The following is a 14,471-nucleotide window of genomic DNA, read 5'->3' as shown; positions in this document are numbered from 1 at the left end:
CCCCTGTTGGAAAGTCCCCGTGCCTTGAGCACAAGGGATGGGGCGACCGCAGGCAGCTGCCGGCAACCACATGAGAGGGGGGGTGGGAAGGGAGGAGGGGGGCTGCGATTGGAGCCTGGCCACTATCCAGGGTGGAAGGCCCCCTACCGGAGGCGAGCTGGGGGAGCATTAATTCAAAGAAAGATAGGAGCTCCGGAATGATGGCCTTGACCTTGCTTCTCACCCAGGTACTCTACGGCTGGCAAGCCTATCATTGAATGCCCTGCCCCTTTAAGCCCCCTGGCGGCTGGAAAGCCAGATGCCTGGGTCCTCATCCCAGTCCAGCCGTTTCTCCCTGACCTCTAACCCCAGCACTGCGTCCATCAGTACACGGCCCCATTTGCTGTTAGTTAGTTCCTACCTCCTCCTTTCCCGACATTAGACCTCAGTTCTGCCTTCAAAAAAAAATAATCTAATGTCCCTCGGGTCGAAAGTGCACAGGAACCAGGGAGGTCTTTTCTTCATTGGAAGGATCCCTGGTCACTTTCTGTTCCCATTCCAAATTTCATGGCGGGTGACTTCCGAGCTTTCCAGCCCACCTTCGCCCTAAACTTGCATTAATTTCAGGATCCCATTGCCAGTTGTTTCCGACCAGTACGTTGTTCCCGCTGTAGGCTCCAGCCAGTGTGCCTAAGCACAGCACCCACCCTCCCACCTGCATCACCTTTTCCTTCTTGTAAGGCATCCCATAGACCGCTCTGCTATTATGGGGCCCAGCCTTGTGGTCCAGATCAGGGAGGTTGTGTGGTGGTGGCTTAGGGGAACAATAACTTTGTCCCTTTCCCAACTTTACAGGTCACACTAACATATATCAGACCACTGATTCTGACCACTGGAGTCCCATGAGGCTCAGTGTCTAGTCCCCTGCCCCCACTCCACCCTGGGTAGCATGTTCTGCAGTGTGCAATTTCCTCCTTATTCCCAAACTCCATCCTATAACTCACTTCCCCAAGCTCTGAAAGGCAGAGGAGGTCAAAGCTAATGCAGTAGTGAGTGCTGCTAGGGGCGGGGCTCTCCTTTTACCCTCCAGTCCCCCAGCATACCTCTTCCTCCCTAGAATGGGAGGGAAGAAGGGGGAACCCAGCCCCTAGAGTTCTCTCCAGGATGAACAAGAGGAAAGGAATGAGGCAGGTGTGTCTGTCTGTTCCTGCCTACCCCTCCTCCCTCCCCTCGAGACTCTCACCCACCTGCCTGTGGGACTGTTTGGGGGTGGGGGTGGGGAGAGAAACCCAAGTCTCTACTTAGGTGACAGAACTGGAGAGAGCCCTGCACCTTGGGCTTGCCCAGGGGCTGCTAAAATGCCACAGTCACTCAGCAGGGAGCTGAGAGCAAGTTAGTGGGTCCAGTCTTCCATCTGGAGAGCCAACAGAGATGCATGGTTTCAGAGTCACCCCCTCAAGGGATAGGAGCAAGGAAACGTTGGGTGGGGGTTGGGTCTCTGTGCAAACTGGCCTTTGGAACAAGACTCATCTGAGCTTGGTTTATCAAGATGGATGCCACTAGACGATACATGGAGACATCCATTAAGTGAAGGAACTGAGCAATAGGCCTGGATGAGGTAGATAAACCTGTGTAAATCAGATCCTAGGGGCTCTGTTCTAGAAAGTCATCAGGCTTGAACCACGGGAATGCGAGCATGGACCCAATTTCTAGCTCAGCAGCGTCCTGGTAGAAACATAAGAACCTAAGATTGGGGGGGGGGGGTTCACCTGCTAACTGACATCTTCAGCCGAGGTTCTGGGGGAATGGGGGGCTCAGGATGGCTTCCTATGAACCCCTAGCTTTCCTGCCTAGACTCCAGAGCCCAGCTCCAGACGGTGAGTCTGCCACCACCCTATTCCCAGCCACACCTCCTGGCCCCACCTGCTCCCTGAGGCACTGACTGGGTTGAGCTGGGTCTTGCCCAGGATTGCTTCCCTCAGAGTGCCTCCTGTCTCTGCCATCGATTGCTGCTGGGCACAGTCACTCGTCCTGGCTTGTGGCAAAGGGCTCAGGTACAAAGTGGGCGGTTAGAATTCTGGCACTGAGGACTCTGGATCCCTGGGTCCTTCTAGACATCCCTACTGCTGTCATCCAAGCTCAGGCCTCAGCTAGGTATTAGTCGTGGTCCCCATTACGTTCTTTCTGACTATCATCCTTTCTTCATTTTGGCCAGACCCCCACATGTGTGGGAACCAGAGCACAACTGGTGTCTGCTTAAGATTCTCTGCAGATTCCTCTTTAATAAAACACAGTTCTTATGGCTACCCCATCCTCTGGTCTCTGATCAGCCCTTGATTTTTATACTCCAAACACAGAAGCTGCTCTACTGATCCTTCAGCAGGTATAGGTCTCTCTCCCCTCAGAGTTATGGGTCTGGAAAGCCCTTCCCCACCTCCCTATGGCTCTCTCTCACCCTGCAGGTCACAGCTTGTCTATCACAATTCAGAAGTCTTCCTGGCTGACAGTTTTAGCAGGAAGGGCTCTCTATTTCCCACAAATCAATGTATACAAGGGATCCTGATTAATTTTCCCTATAACCCATAACATTGCCTGGAATAACCTTGTTTGTGTGTTTACTGGTTTATTGTCCATGTCCCTTAATCAGCCTGTAGACTCCAGAGCTTCTTTTTCCCCAGAGAATGTCTCAAAGAGAGCGCAAAAATAAATATCTGTTAAGTGAAAGACAGGAGCAGAAGCCTGTGGCAGAGGTCTGGAGCCCTTGGAGAGTCACTTCAGCCCGATGACGGCCATTTCTGCCTTTTAGTTTTCTTCCCCGGTGCCCATCAGCTTCAGTGCATTGCCTACCACTCCTGGGGAAGGGAAGAAAAGATGACAGGAGGCAGGCATGCCAGGCTGGGCTGCTTTGGTGACCTGACCTAGGGTGTGGAACAGTCTCCACTATCACCCCCAGCTGTCTGAGCTAGGAACAGAAAGAGGGGAACCTACAGAGGTGAGCGGAGGAATGTCAATCAGATCTAGACTGTCTGGTGATTGCAGACCCTCGGGACTGTAAAAGTCAACCACCTCTCTCAGGAGCCAAGGCTGCTGCTTGCTGCCTGGCTCAGATCGCTAGCTGCAGAAGCCAGGCACCAAGAGGACAACCATTCTTGAGACCCAGAGGAGCTTGGGCCTGCTCACTTGCAGACGCTGACCCACTCGGTGATGCGGCATTCTTCGCAGACCACGAAGCAGCACCAGTGGAACCGGCAGTGGCAGCGCTCGCTGCGCGTCTGGCGCAGAATGTTGTGGCCGCGGCCACAGCACATGCTGCCGCAGCCATCGGGACCCGTGCTGCTCTTATTGCACAGGCGGCCCACAGTGCCTGCCGAGTCCAGGCGCGGCTCGCGCTCACAGAAGTCGGGGGATTTCTCAAAGTAGACCAAGTCGGAGTGGCTGGCCCTGCGGCGCAGCCCTGGAGTGCCCGGTGCTGGCGAGGGTGCTCCCGCGGGGCCGGGCTCCAGCTGGCCACCGTTGCGGTTGTGCGGCCGGATGAGCGTGGCGCGGTGGAATCGGTTGCGCAGCAGCGCCCCTACTGTGCGGAACTCAGGCGTCACCTGCCAGCAGGTCTTGAGCTGGCAGCTGCCTGAGGTGCCGTGGCATTTGCACTTACGCCGCATGTTCTCCATCACCGCCTGCAGAGGGAGGCACCGAGAGAAATGAGGAAGGCATCCCGTGTTCCAGCCCTCCTCCGGCAACAGTGGCTGGAAACCGGCTCCCATTGTACAGAAGCAAACACCGAGGTCTGAAGCTGGGGCTCAGAACTTCTTCTGCAGCCCTCCCTTTTACCACTTCCTATCCGGCTAGGCCCCCGGGGGAATTCCCTCCTTCCGGCTCCTTTCTCCCTTGCAAGCCTTTCTAGCAACTAACTGCGTGGGGGCCCTTGGGCCTGGGGGCTCTTGCTTCCTGAGCCCCGAAGATCCCAAATCTTCAGGGAAACTCCCTCTCCTTTCCCTGGAGCAAGGAGGTGCCTTCTCCCCTACATCCCAACCCCAAAGACTTTGGCCTCCCTCCAGGCAGTGAGTGAGAAAGCCCCACCACCACCACCACCATCCCCAGCTGTGCCCAACGGGTCTTTGCAGGGAGTTGAAAAGGGGAAAGGACAGGAAGTAAAGAGACACCCCGGTCCTATTATACCAACTGGAGCTTACTCTGTTCATACTGAGTGACAACAGGTGCCAAGGATTCCCCAATTGCAGACAGAACCTAGACAGCCAAATTGTCACCCCTATGGGAGCAGATGAGTTCAAGGTCTCTAAGAGAAGCCTGCTTGCCACTCACCCAGTATTCAACTTGTTCTCCTCCCATAGAACCTCTTAGTGTTACCCTCACCAGGAACCCCCTCCCCAACTGGAATTTGTCCACGTTCTCCAACCACCCCCATCCACCCACCCCCATTTCAAAAGAAATGGAAAAACAAGGTTCTTAAGGAAGGCAAGGCTCTGGGGCCTCCAAACCTGGTTAAGAAGGTCATAAGTGAGAGAACTCACTGTGTTGGGTTTTAGGGAGCTGTACAGCCTGTATGTGTGGCCTGTGGTGTCAGCACCACGTGAGAACCCCCCCTACTCCATCCCCCCACTCCAACTCCCCCCCACACACACACACACACCAACAGCCCCAGAACATCTGCTTCCCACAGGCTGCAGCCATTAATTAACCAGTTTAACAAGGACAAGGAGGAGGCACTTTTGGTCTGGGCTGGGGTTGGTATCAGGAGCTTGGGAAAGGAGTCCTATACACAGGACATGACTGGGTGGGAGCTGGATAGGACCGGAGGGGAAGCCCATGCTTCAATTCCTCCTCACTCTAAGTCAAGATGGGAATTGCTGAATCAGCTGCGGAGAACAAAGATGAGCTGGAGTGGACTAAGAGGCCAAAGGGAAAAGAGCATAGGCGAGGAAGCCCGGAACTGGACTGAGAACTGGACTGAGCGGGCAGACGGGGAGGATCAGAGGAGGAATGAGTGTCAACAGCCAGGAAAGTGTTGAGATACAGCCACATTGGCTGGGGATGGAGCCTGCGTCTCTGCCACCTTCCCACCTCAAGCGAGGTTCTTAGTCATCCCAGTGCCAACATTTCCACATCTGAGCACATGGTTATTAGGCAGGCGTGTTGACATCATAGGTACGCATAAGTAGGCTGAGAGCTCAGGACAAATGCCTAAACAGAAAAGTTTGATAAATTCAACCAGCTATTTCTTTCCTTCCTCTGTGTTTATGTGTCTGTGAATATATGCACTAGTAGTGGTGTTTCTTTTGCACTTTAAAGTAGTATGGGTGGTTCAGAAAAAGGAAAAAATAAGGTAGGAAACTAGAATATTGGTCCTTAGTCTTTGGGAATGCCCTCCTAAGGTGCTCTCAGGCTCCTAGCCATGAAACTGAGAGCTGGGGTATATGATGGATGATCTTGTTCAATGTTCTGACTTCACAGAGAAGGAGGCTGTATTAACCCTGGTCCTGATTGCCAGCCTACTCCTTTCTCTGCTGATCATCAGAGAAAATAGAGAAGCAAGTTGTTCTGGGGTGGGATATGCCCTCTAAAGGCTGTTACAACCACGTTCCCCAGGCCCACTGCAGTGTTCAGCTTAGCTCCCCACAGCGTTCTTGAAAGCTGAATTGGGAGAGCACTGTGAGGTTTCTGGGCTGGGGAAATAGAGTGATTCCTAGAAGGGGGAGCTACCCAATTGGTTGCCGAGCCCCACCACCACTTCTGCAGCGCGGCGGGGGTTGGGGGCGTGGCCGTGACTCTCACCTGCCGGCCCACACGGTTGTTGTGGAGTCTCATTCGAGCATGGATGTCTCTGTGAGGCTCTCGGGAGTCCAGAAAGTCCTTAGAGAAGCGTTCTCCGAAGCCCACATCCGGACTGCAGCCACCCCACTCCCAGGAGTCCTGCAGACCTGGGCTAGCAGGGAGTATGGCCGGGTGTTCAGGGACCCCGTGGCTCAAGCCCTTTCCGCGCTGCAGTGCGTCCAGCTGCAAGCGGTGCAGCTTCCGACGGAAGGCTTCTTCGTCCCCACGCCTGGAGGCGTCGCAACCGCAAGCCTTCAGTTTACCCAGAGCGCACGCGTTGGACACTGCGTGCACCACCCCAGCAGCTGCTATGGCGTAGGCGAAAGCACTCTCTCGAAAACCTGTGGGAAGGGGTTGGAGAGATGGCTCAGCGGCTAAGAGCTAAGAGCACTGGCTGCTCTTCTAAAGTCGTGCGTTCAATTCCTGACACCCACATGGTAGCTAACACCTGTGCAGCTTGCAACTACCTGAACTTTAGTTCCCCCGATATCTGACACCCTCACACAGACATACATGCGAGCAAAATAACAATGCACATAAAATAAAGAGAATAAATCATTAAGGAAAAAGAAAAGCTGTGGCGAGACACCAGAAAAACTTGGTCATTACAGTAGGCTAGGGATATAGTCGTCCAGCAGATGGCTTACTAGCATGCTGTGAGATTGAGTCTCACAGGCAGGAAGTGGCTGGGCAGAGGAGGGGGCGTGGAATTACACCCCCTTCCCTTTTTCATTAACACCTCTTCAGCAAGTTTGGAATTTGTATGTCTAGATCTCTCCAGGGCAGAAAGTGCCTAGCAAACACATTCTTTTTCAGATCAGGCACTTAATCTATTACCTTTCCAGGGTGATATCTGCAATTTTAAAATAGCCTGGAGAAAGAGAGTGAAGTTTAACCCAAAGAATGAATGACAAGTGATGAAATTCCAGACTGCAGGAGACACCAATGGGCAGGGGGATAAGACCAGATCATCTGCCCTTAATGTACCCTACTCCAGAAAATGGGCTGTTGTATGCTCACTTTAAACGCAGCCTGGAACCCTCCCTCCCTGATGGTTTTTATCCTGGTTGACAGACAGGACATGGCTGAGGGCAGGAGTGAGTACCCTCTCCTACCCCAGCCATCCTGGCTATGTCCTGTCTTAGTCTGCTGGAAACACCTGAAGGGTGGTGCAAGTGAACCCAGTGTCCTAAGAGTCATCTGGCATGTCGTAGGGCTGCAAACTGAGTGGGAAGGGAGAGTCTGCTTTTCATTAGAGGCTTAGAGGGCAAAAGAACTCTCTTTGATTGAGACACTCAAGGGCCCTGGGCTGTGCTAGCCTGGCTCAGTGCCTGTTTATACTGCTTTCCTTTTGGGTACACCAGCCCGAGCCTTCTCCGAGATGGCCCTGGACCTATACCAGGATAGGCCTACTCAGATAGGTGGTCCAGCTCTCAGACCTGCAGATGACCTCTTGCTAATTCTCCACTGAGAAAGGACTAGCTCAAAACAAGTCTCTAGACCCTGGAGAGGACAGACAATGAGGGAAGCCAGAAAGAACAGCTCCCATCCCCACCCCACCCCAACCCTACACACACACAAAAGGAAGAATCTACTTGTGCCATGGACCCCTGTGGCAGGAGGGTGATGACCTTGAAGAATATCAGAGATTCAGAAGAATTGGCAGGATCCTTCCACCCTAGCATCAAAGACTAGGAGGGCATGTTCTCAGAGGCCTTACAGGTTCTAGAGAGTTATCTATCTGGGCCTGGATAGAACCAAATTCCTAGCCCTTCCTACTCTAAGCTTCACCCAGCTGCATCACAAAGCAAAATCTCCTCTTCTTGCCCAGACAAAGTATAATAATGATCCCACAGGCTCGCTAGCACTGAAGAACTGATTTCTGTTTTCATATTGCCAGGGTTTCAGATCTTGGCTCTTCTATTGGCCAGCTGTTAATAAATCTATGATCTTGGCCAAGAGAATTAATCTCCTTGTGCCTCAGTTTCCTTCTCTGCAAACAAGTGTTATCATCATCTAGCCAATTGTTTTTTCAGGGATTGAAAGAGTTATTAAATGCAAAGCACTTGGAACATTGTCTACACAAACACTGCTTGTCATTGAGAAATTGGCCTTGCTGTCTGATCTCATTCAATTCTGCCACATTTTCTTTTTACATCATTGCGTTTTGTTTCATCCCGATCAAAGGCAAAGGCTAGCAGCTCACGACCTATGTCTAAAACAAAACATTTGGATTAGCGGGGGCCTATGAAGCAGTTTCTCCCTCTTCATCTTCTCATTCTAGCTCCTGACTTCCTGGTAACAGGAGCCTCGCTAGGACCAGCTGGGAGGGGATAAAGATTGATCTGTAGCCTTCAAAGAGGATGCTGGAACTTGGCACAGGCTTTCAGGGGAGCAGAAACTGCTGTGAGCTGGTGGAGCCTAAGGCGAAAGGGTAGACCCAAAACTCCAGGACGTGCACCCTGCATTTATCCCTGCCTTTTATCTGTAGCGCTCTAAGCATGTCTCCTATTGCTGCCAGCCATCAGCCTGTCTGCTTTAGGACACGTGGCAATACTCAGACCTCCAAAGACAGCCACACACACACACACACACACACACACACACGCACACACTACAAACTGGGAAACCCCAAAGTCACAAGGGTTATGGAGCTGAGACCCCACCTGGTTCTTCCAACCCTGGACCAGCAACTTTCTGCTGAGGGATATGGGCTCCAATAGAATTCTCCTGCTGAGGAAGAGACCCAGATATCCCAACTTCCAGTTCCTATGACTCTGTACATCCTTGGCATCAAGTTTAAATTGGGGGCAACTACATCTTCAAGGTTTTGTCCTGGGTAAGGCAGGCATGCATGGAAGAATCTGGAAAAGCATAACTCACAACCTTGGAGAACTCTATACCCCACGAAGCTCAAGATACCTTCCCTACACCACTCCATGTTTCTGACAGCTGTCACGGGTGCTGCATAGGCATACATGGTCACTCTCTGCTCTGAGCATCCATGCTCAGAGAAGCCCCACCCGCCCACTGGGTCTGCCTCAGCTCCCATTCAGGGCCCCAGTTTCGGTCTTGGCCCCAACTGTCTGGGGCAGATGCAGGCACAGTGCCATCTGGCCAGCTGGAGGGGGAGAAGGGTGGGGCCATGGCCAGCTGGGCTGCCCAGAGCAGGAGGGGGGGCTTGTTAAGATGCACAATTAGCCGCCCTGCCTTTGATCTGGGACAGAGACTGCCAGCATCTAAGTGGAGTCAGCTGCTACTATAGGCCACAGCCAGCCAGCAGCCAGGAAGGGGGCGGGGGAGTAAGCTTGGAAGACGGGAGGATGAAGGGAAGATGACTTAGGGGCCAGTGGGAACCAGGACTGGCCAGAGCAGCTTAAGCTCTGCCCATTCAAGTCAAAGAAGGAGGGGTAAAGAATAGAGGTCTGGTTGCCATTCACTCCTTACAAATAATCTATGCATGCTCCTAAGCTTGAGAGAGCAAGAGAGAGGACAGGAGAGAGACAGAGAGACAGAGAGACAGAGAAACAGAGAGTTGTGTGTATGTGGGAAACACTTAGCCAAGATACAGTGTTTGTTCACACAAACCTAGGTATGTGGGCTTCACTTCTTGGAGTATTTGGAGCACATATGCATTGCTCCAGGTCACCTCTAGAAACATGGTGACATTCCTATTGGCCTTGTAGTTTGGAAGGCAGGATAGGAGTGGATTGGCAGAAGCTTTAAAGACAGGTGCACTGCATGGAGTCCTGGCTCTCCTGCTCATTTATAACCTGTATGACTAGTGACAAATCACCCAACCTTTCTTCACTTCATTTATAAAGATAGTAATAGGACCTAGAAAGTGAGGACCATTTAAGGACCCCGAAACATGGATACCATGTCTTAGTAAAATGCCCAACAAACTTACTTCATGCTTAATACAGTTTGCTAATTTATTGAGACACCATCAGACTACAAAGGCTTCAGATGATAGACTGAAATAGGATTATCTGTGCCTCAGTTTCCCAGTCTAAATCCCCAACCCCTGGATGCCTGCTCTTAAAACCCCTGTCTCAAACCAGACTACAATCAAGTCTCTAAAACAATGGGAAGAAAGAGCAGGACATTGTAGGTGGCTCCTTAGCTCCTTAGCTGTTTTCCTGGGCAGGGAGCCTGGCTTGCTGCAGGACCACAGACCCCTTCTTTCCACCCATTCCAATGTGGCTGGGTCTTAGGGCCAGCAGCACCTAACAGTGGCAGCTCCCTGGACAAGCTTTGTGAATGGAATACACTCTCCCCCTCCATCTTGTCTCTCAGATCTCTCATTCCTGCCAAACCAGGACTTAAGCCCATCCCCCCCTGGACCTCCTTCCTCAAATCTCCTTGTCCAGCCTCCTGAGGGACGGGTGGAGGGAGTTCTCTGTTCATCCCTGTCTGGTCTGGGTTCATAGTACAAGATGCTGAGGGTATCAGTGCCCTTGACACCAGCTCATTGTTGGCTTCGGGGGATGGGCAAAGAGGCTAGCATCATTTTAGGGCCCTCTCACAACTTTTTCTCCCTGACTCTGTCAAGCCTCTTGGAGACTCCTGCCTGTGCCTGTCCCCCACAGATCCCTCTGGTCCACAGCACCCCCCTCTGGCCTGGTTATATTCCTGGGTTTGTCCCCTTCAGTACCCTTTACCCTCCTTTCTTCCTCAGACCCATCTGTCCAGTTCAACCTATCTTTGGGAAGTTTTCAGGAGGATAGTGTTGGAGTGTAACATCAGTGTCATAGAAAAGACTGAAGAACCCCCACTCACCCTCAGCAGTCCCTGAAATTAATAATGGCAGAATGGATTTTTAAAAATAACCTCCTTCTCAGCCTGGATCAGAGGGGTCAGCCCCTGATAGTAGTATACTGGTGTGTGTGTGTGTGTGTGTGTGTGTGTGTGTGTGTGTGTAGAGCCAGGTCAATAGGCTCCACAATGATCTGGATGAGATAAAGGAAGGAACCAGGTAGCCAGGGGGCTAGTCTCCACCAAGAGATGGCTGGTAGGATTCAAATTAAGTTGATCCTGGAGAAGAGGACCAAAATGAACTAGGAAATGAGCCAGGTGGAGGATGGACCTAGCTAGAGATGAAGACAGGCTCAGTGGTAGCTTAAGGAAAATGGGGTTGGGAGAATAGCAATTGTCTTTCCAAAAGCCCAGAGCCTTCCCCACTGAGGAAGGAGAAGTAGAAATGAGGTGTTGCAACGGATGGAGTGGGAGAGCAGAAGCCACTGAGGTAGGGCAGGGTTCCTAGGCCTAGGGAAGGAACCCAGTCCCGCTGGCTGGCTGAGTCCAGGAGCCTCAGTCCCGCCTCCCTCTCAGTACTGGGTGCCACCCCGCCCTGGCTAGCCCTGGCAAGTCTCCCCCTCCACCCCTAACCTCTCTCCCCACCGCCCCCCCCCCCCAGCTCACCTCCCGCTTATTAAACTGCAGGTGAACTCATAGCACCTGGCCCTGTGCCAAACCCGCGCGCGGCTCCACCGCTTCAAGCTTGCCCCTAACCTTCAAAGACCCCAGGTCCTTCACCAGGTAGCAGCGGCCTGATTGGGGACCCCATCAGGATGCCTGGATTCATGCTAGAGAGATCAGCAGGATTCGTGGGGGGGTCTGGGGGGGACACTGAGGCCAAGGAGAGGACTGAAGAGTTAGCCCTGGCTCAGCTCTCTGGCTGTGGCAAATGGCCTGCTGGAGCCCCTCAGTGTGCAGAAACTGAAGCAGAAACCCAAGAAGAAATGCATCTGTGGAGAGCATAGGTGACCTAGCAACCCAAGGGTGGCAGAGGGTGGTTTGGAGGCGGTGAGCACTGGCCTGGTCCAGCCGGAGCCTGGAAGATGCTGAGGCCTGTCTGCCACTGGGTGTCAGGAAGCAGAGCAGCGCGGGTGGTAAGGGGTGGGTGGTGGGGGTGGGTGATGTCCTGCAGAGGGAGTTGATCCCCTGAGGACAGGGGATCACTTTCGGTATCCCCCCCCAGCTGACAAGAGGGGGTGATATCACTGTGCGGGGCGGGAGGGATGCTAGCGCGGGGGCAAGAAGGGAGGGGGTGCTCTCAGAGAGCGGCACGGAGCAGTCTGCTGCGGCCCGCGGGGATTAGTTCGCGGCTGCATGCCGCCACACGCGTCGGGCTGGGCTGGGCCGGGTAGAAACAGCGCCCGAGGCGCGCGGGGGAGGCAGGAGGGAGCGCGCAGGGGCGGGGCAGCGGCCTGGGATTGAGCTGGGGGGGGGGGGAGCTGAGGTGGCCCCTGACTTGGGGGCCCTAAGGGTTCAAGCACGGGTCTTACTGAAAGGGGAAGAAAACCTGATTATGTTCTTTCTGAAGTTTGGGTACATTAAAGCCTGGCTCCCCGCAGGAGCCCGAGAAGCTAAGGCTATGCCCCTCCTCCTCTACCAACTAGAATCTCTCTGACCCTAAGGAGCCTGGGCTACCAAGTCCCCACGCTGTCCTGATGAGCAGCTGATAGAAGAAACTGATATCCATCTTGCCCCTCTCCTCCTCCCAGACCTGCCTCAAGGCCTCAGCTAGGTGAGTCGGAGTTGAGGCAAACGACAAAACTACCTGCCACACACAGCTTGGCCATTCTAGGGACTATCGAGGAGGGCCTGGGTCATCAGGTTGGGGAGAGAGGACAAAGCGCCTCTGAGCACTGGAGGAAAACAGGGCCTGGTGAGGCTGTTAGGCCTGCCGGGAAGGCAGGCACACACCCAGTATCTGATTCAGAAGGGGCTTGGGGGACGGTGAGAACTCTGCCTCTGCCAGAGAGAACGACTCTGCCTCTGCCAGAGTCCAGGCCATTCGCCTGCCTTTCTTGCCCCCAGACTGGCAGGAGGAGGCTTTCCTACTTGCCACGTCACGTGACAGTGACAGGAAGGTCTCACACACACACCCATTCTCTACACTCCCCCCCACCCCCAGGCTCTCCAACGTTAAGGTTGCTTTCTAAGTAAAAGATAAATTGAGGAAGAGGAGAGGGTTATTTTCTGGGTCCTAACAATCTAGTTCTCAGGCATGGAACCTGTCACCCTCACTTAGAGGTGCTTCTGGCTGATGATTCTGACCCCACTCGGGATACTTTTCTGAGACCAGAAAGCAACATGGCTGGCAGATACAGGGGTCTTCGAGATACTGTCCTGAGAGTTCATGAGGGATAGCTAGCAAGTTTGGAATGGGGGTGGGGGAAGCTACCTCGGCTGAAGATGGGGCTCTCGTAGGGGACTTTGTTCCGAGTCTCCAGGCTGGAGCAGTTCCAGCGCTGGTCCCGGAACTGATGCTGGCACTCATGGATGGCGATCTGGATGCCCTGGATAGCAGAGGCGGCCACGTCAGGGTGACGCACACACACCTCCATCTGCCGCCGGCTCAGGCCGGGCAATGTCAGGCACACTGTGTTGGCGTTGAGCACAGGCTCTGGGGGTAGGCGGAGGCCCAGGATGTCGTTGGGTGCTGACCTGCAGGCATATGGGGTGGGGTGGATAAGCATTTTGTGGGAGACTGTGAGGGCCTGTTAATAACACACATTCTGTCCCACAGGCCGTAATCACTCTTCCCCCAACCCTGGTTCTTACAGTTGGGCCAAGAATCTATGCCTCTCCCCATCCATTCCAATACAACCCACCCAGCTGCACACCCACGGAGGTAAATGTATGTACTCAGTGTTTTAGAAGTTCAACCCCAGACACAGATGCCTCAAAGGGCGCCCAGGAGCCTGCTCCAAAGCTATGTTTCAGCAACTGGCATTTCTTCAGACATACTCCTGCAAACATAATGGTGGGAGCAGAGACCCAGAGCACTTACCACTACACACTTCCTCAGACAGTTATAAATACACACACACACTCAGGCACATTCACACACATGCTCGCTCTAACCTACCTTGGCCCATAGGCTCTCATAGGCACGTGTATTTATTCAAACTGCTGGTTACCTAGCCCAGCTTATACCACACACACACACACACACACACACACACACACACACACACACAGGCCTTTTAGAGGCAGTCTCTCACTTGACCCCACCTGAGATGCGGAAACCCCCTCCAACCCCTCTGTTCTTGCTCCCATCCGGGGTTGTCTGCAAGGTGGAATGAGGCAGTTTCAACTTATTCTTGGAATAGGGGTGCATTGCCCTAAGGGGGGAAGAAATCTTAACCGGCACTTATTCCCCCAATACCCACCTCCCGACCTAGCTGCTATAACTCACCTGGGCACTTCCCTATCTCCCTGGATTGCCCATATCCTGTCACCAGTCCAACCTCTTCCTTGGAGGTAGCTCACTATCTTTGATTGGACACCAGCACTTTTCTGTGACTCTTTCTCCCGTTCATTCCAGGGTCCCTTCCCCAGAAAGAGCACCGGAGCGGGCCTGGGGGGTCCTAGCTCTCCAAGAGGGCGGAGCATGAGGTGAGAGCTCACCTGGGCACAGCGGCAGCCAGCAGCAGTAGGAAGAACAGGAGCGCCCAGAACTCAGGCCGCGGCTGGGGCCCTGGTGGGAGCCGCAGCCAGGGGCGAGGGTGGGCGCTGCCCATGGCGCGCGGGCCGTGACAGGCCAGGAGTGGGGGGCTCACAGCCCAGTGGGACTGGCGAACCAGGGTCGCCGGCGCATGATCGGCAGGGGTGGGGCGGCTGCGACACACAGCTCCTACTCAGGTCACAGC

The 14,471-nt window shown here is 53.7% G+C and overlaps 1 protein-coding gene across 1 annotated transcript; it reads right to left on the bottom strand.

Annotated features, from left to right (window-relative positions):
- Positions 1 to 2,543: 2,543 nt before the first annotated feature.
- Positions 2,544 to 14,471, bottom strand: Wnt10a (Wnt family member 10A). Its single transcript, XM_021170611.2, has 4 exons — positions 14,230 to 14,471; positions 13,001 to 13,263; positions 5,770 to 6,149; positions 2,544 to 3,653 (listed from the first exon to the last, which is right to left on the bottom strand). The coding sequence occupies exons 1-4, from the start codon at positions 14,340 to 14,342 to the stop codon at positions 3,156 to 3,158; spliced, it is 1,254 nt and encodes a 417-aa protein (XP_021026270.1). The 5' UTR covers positions 14,343 to 14,471; the 3' UTR covers positions 2,544 to 3,155.

Source organism: Mus caroli, unplaced genomic scaffold (assembly GCF_978045245.1).
Source record: "Mus caroli unplaced genomic scaffold, Mus_caroli_1 scaffold_1, whole genome shotgun sequence".
Lineage (NCBI taxonomy): Eukaryota > Metazoa > Chordata > Mammalia > Rodentia > Muridae > Mus > Mus caroli.
Note: the sequence above shows the minus strand (reverse complement) of the source record. Positions and strands in the feature narration are given on the sequence as shown.

Coding starts and splice junctions, on each gene's coding strand:
- Wnt10a (XM_021170611.2), bottom strand. CDS start 14,342: ATGGGCAGCGCCCACCCTCGCCCCTGGCTGCGGCTCCCACCAGGGCCC. Junction 6,150..13,000: donor GAGCCCCATCTTCAGCCGAG/GTAGCTTCCCCC, acceptor CCCTTCCCACAG/GTTTTCGAGAGAGTGCTTTC. Junction 3,654..5,769: donor ACAACCGTGTGGGCCGGCAG/GTGAGAGTCACG, acceptor CTCCCTCTGCAG/GCGGTGATGGAGAACATGCG.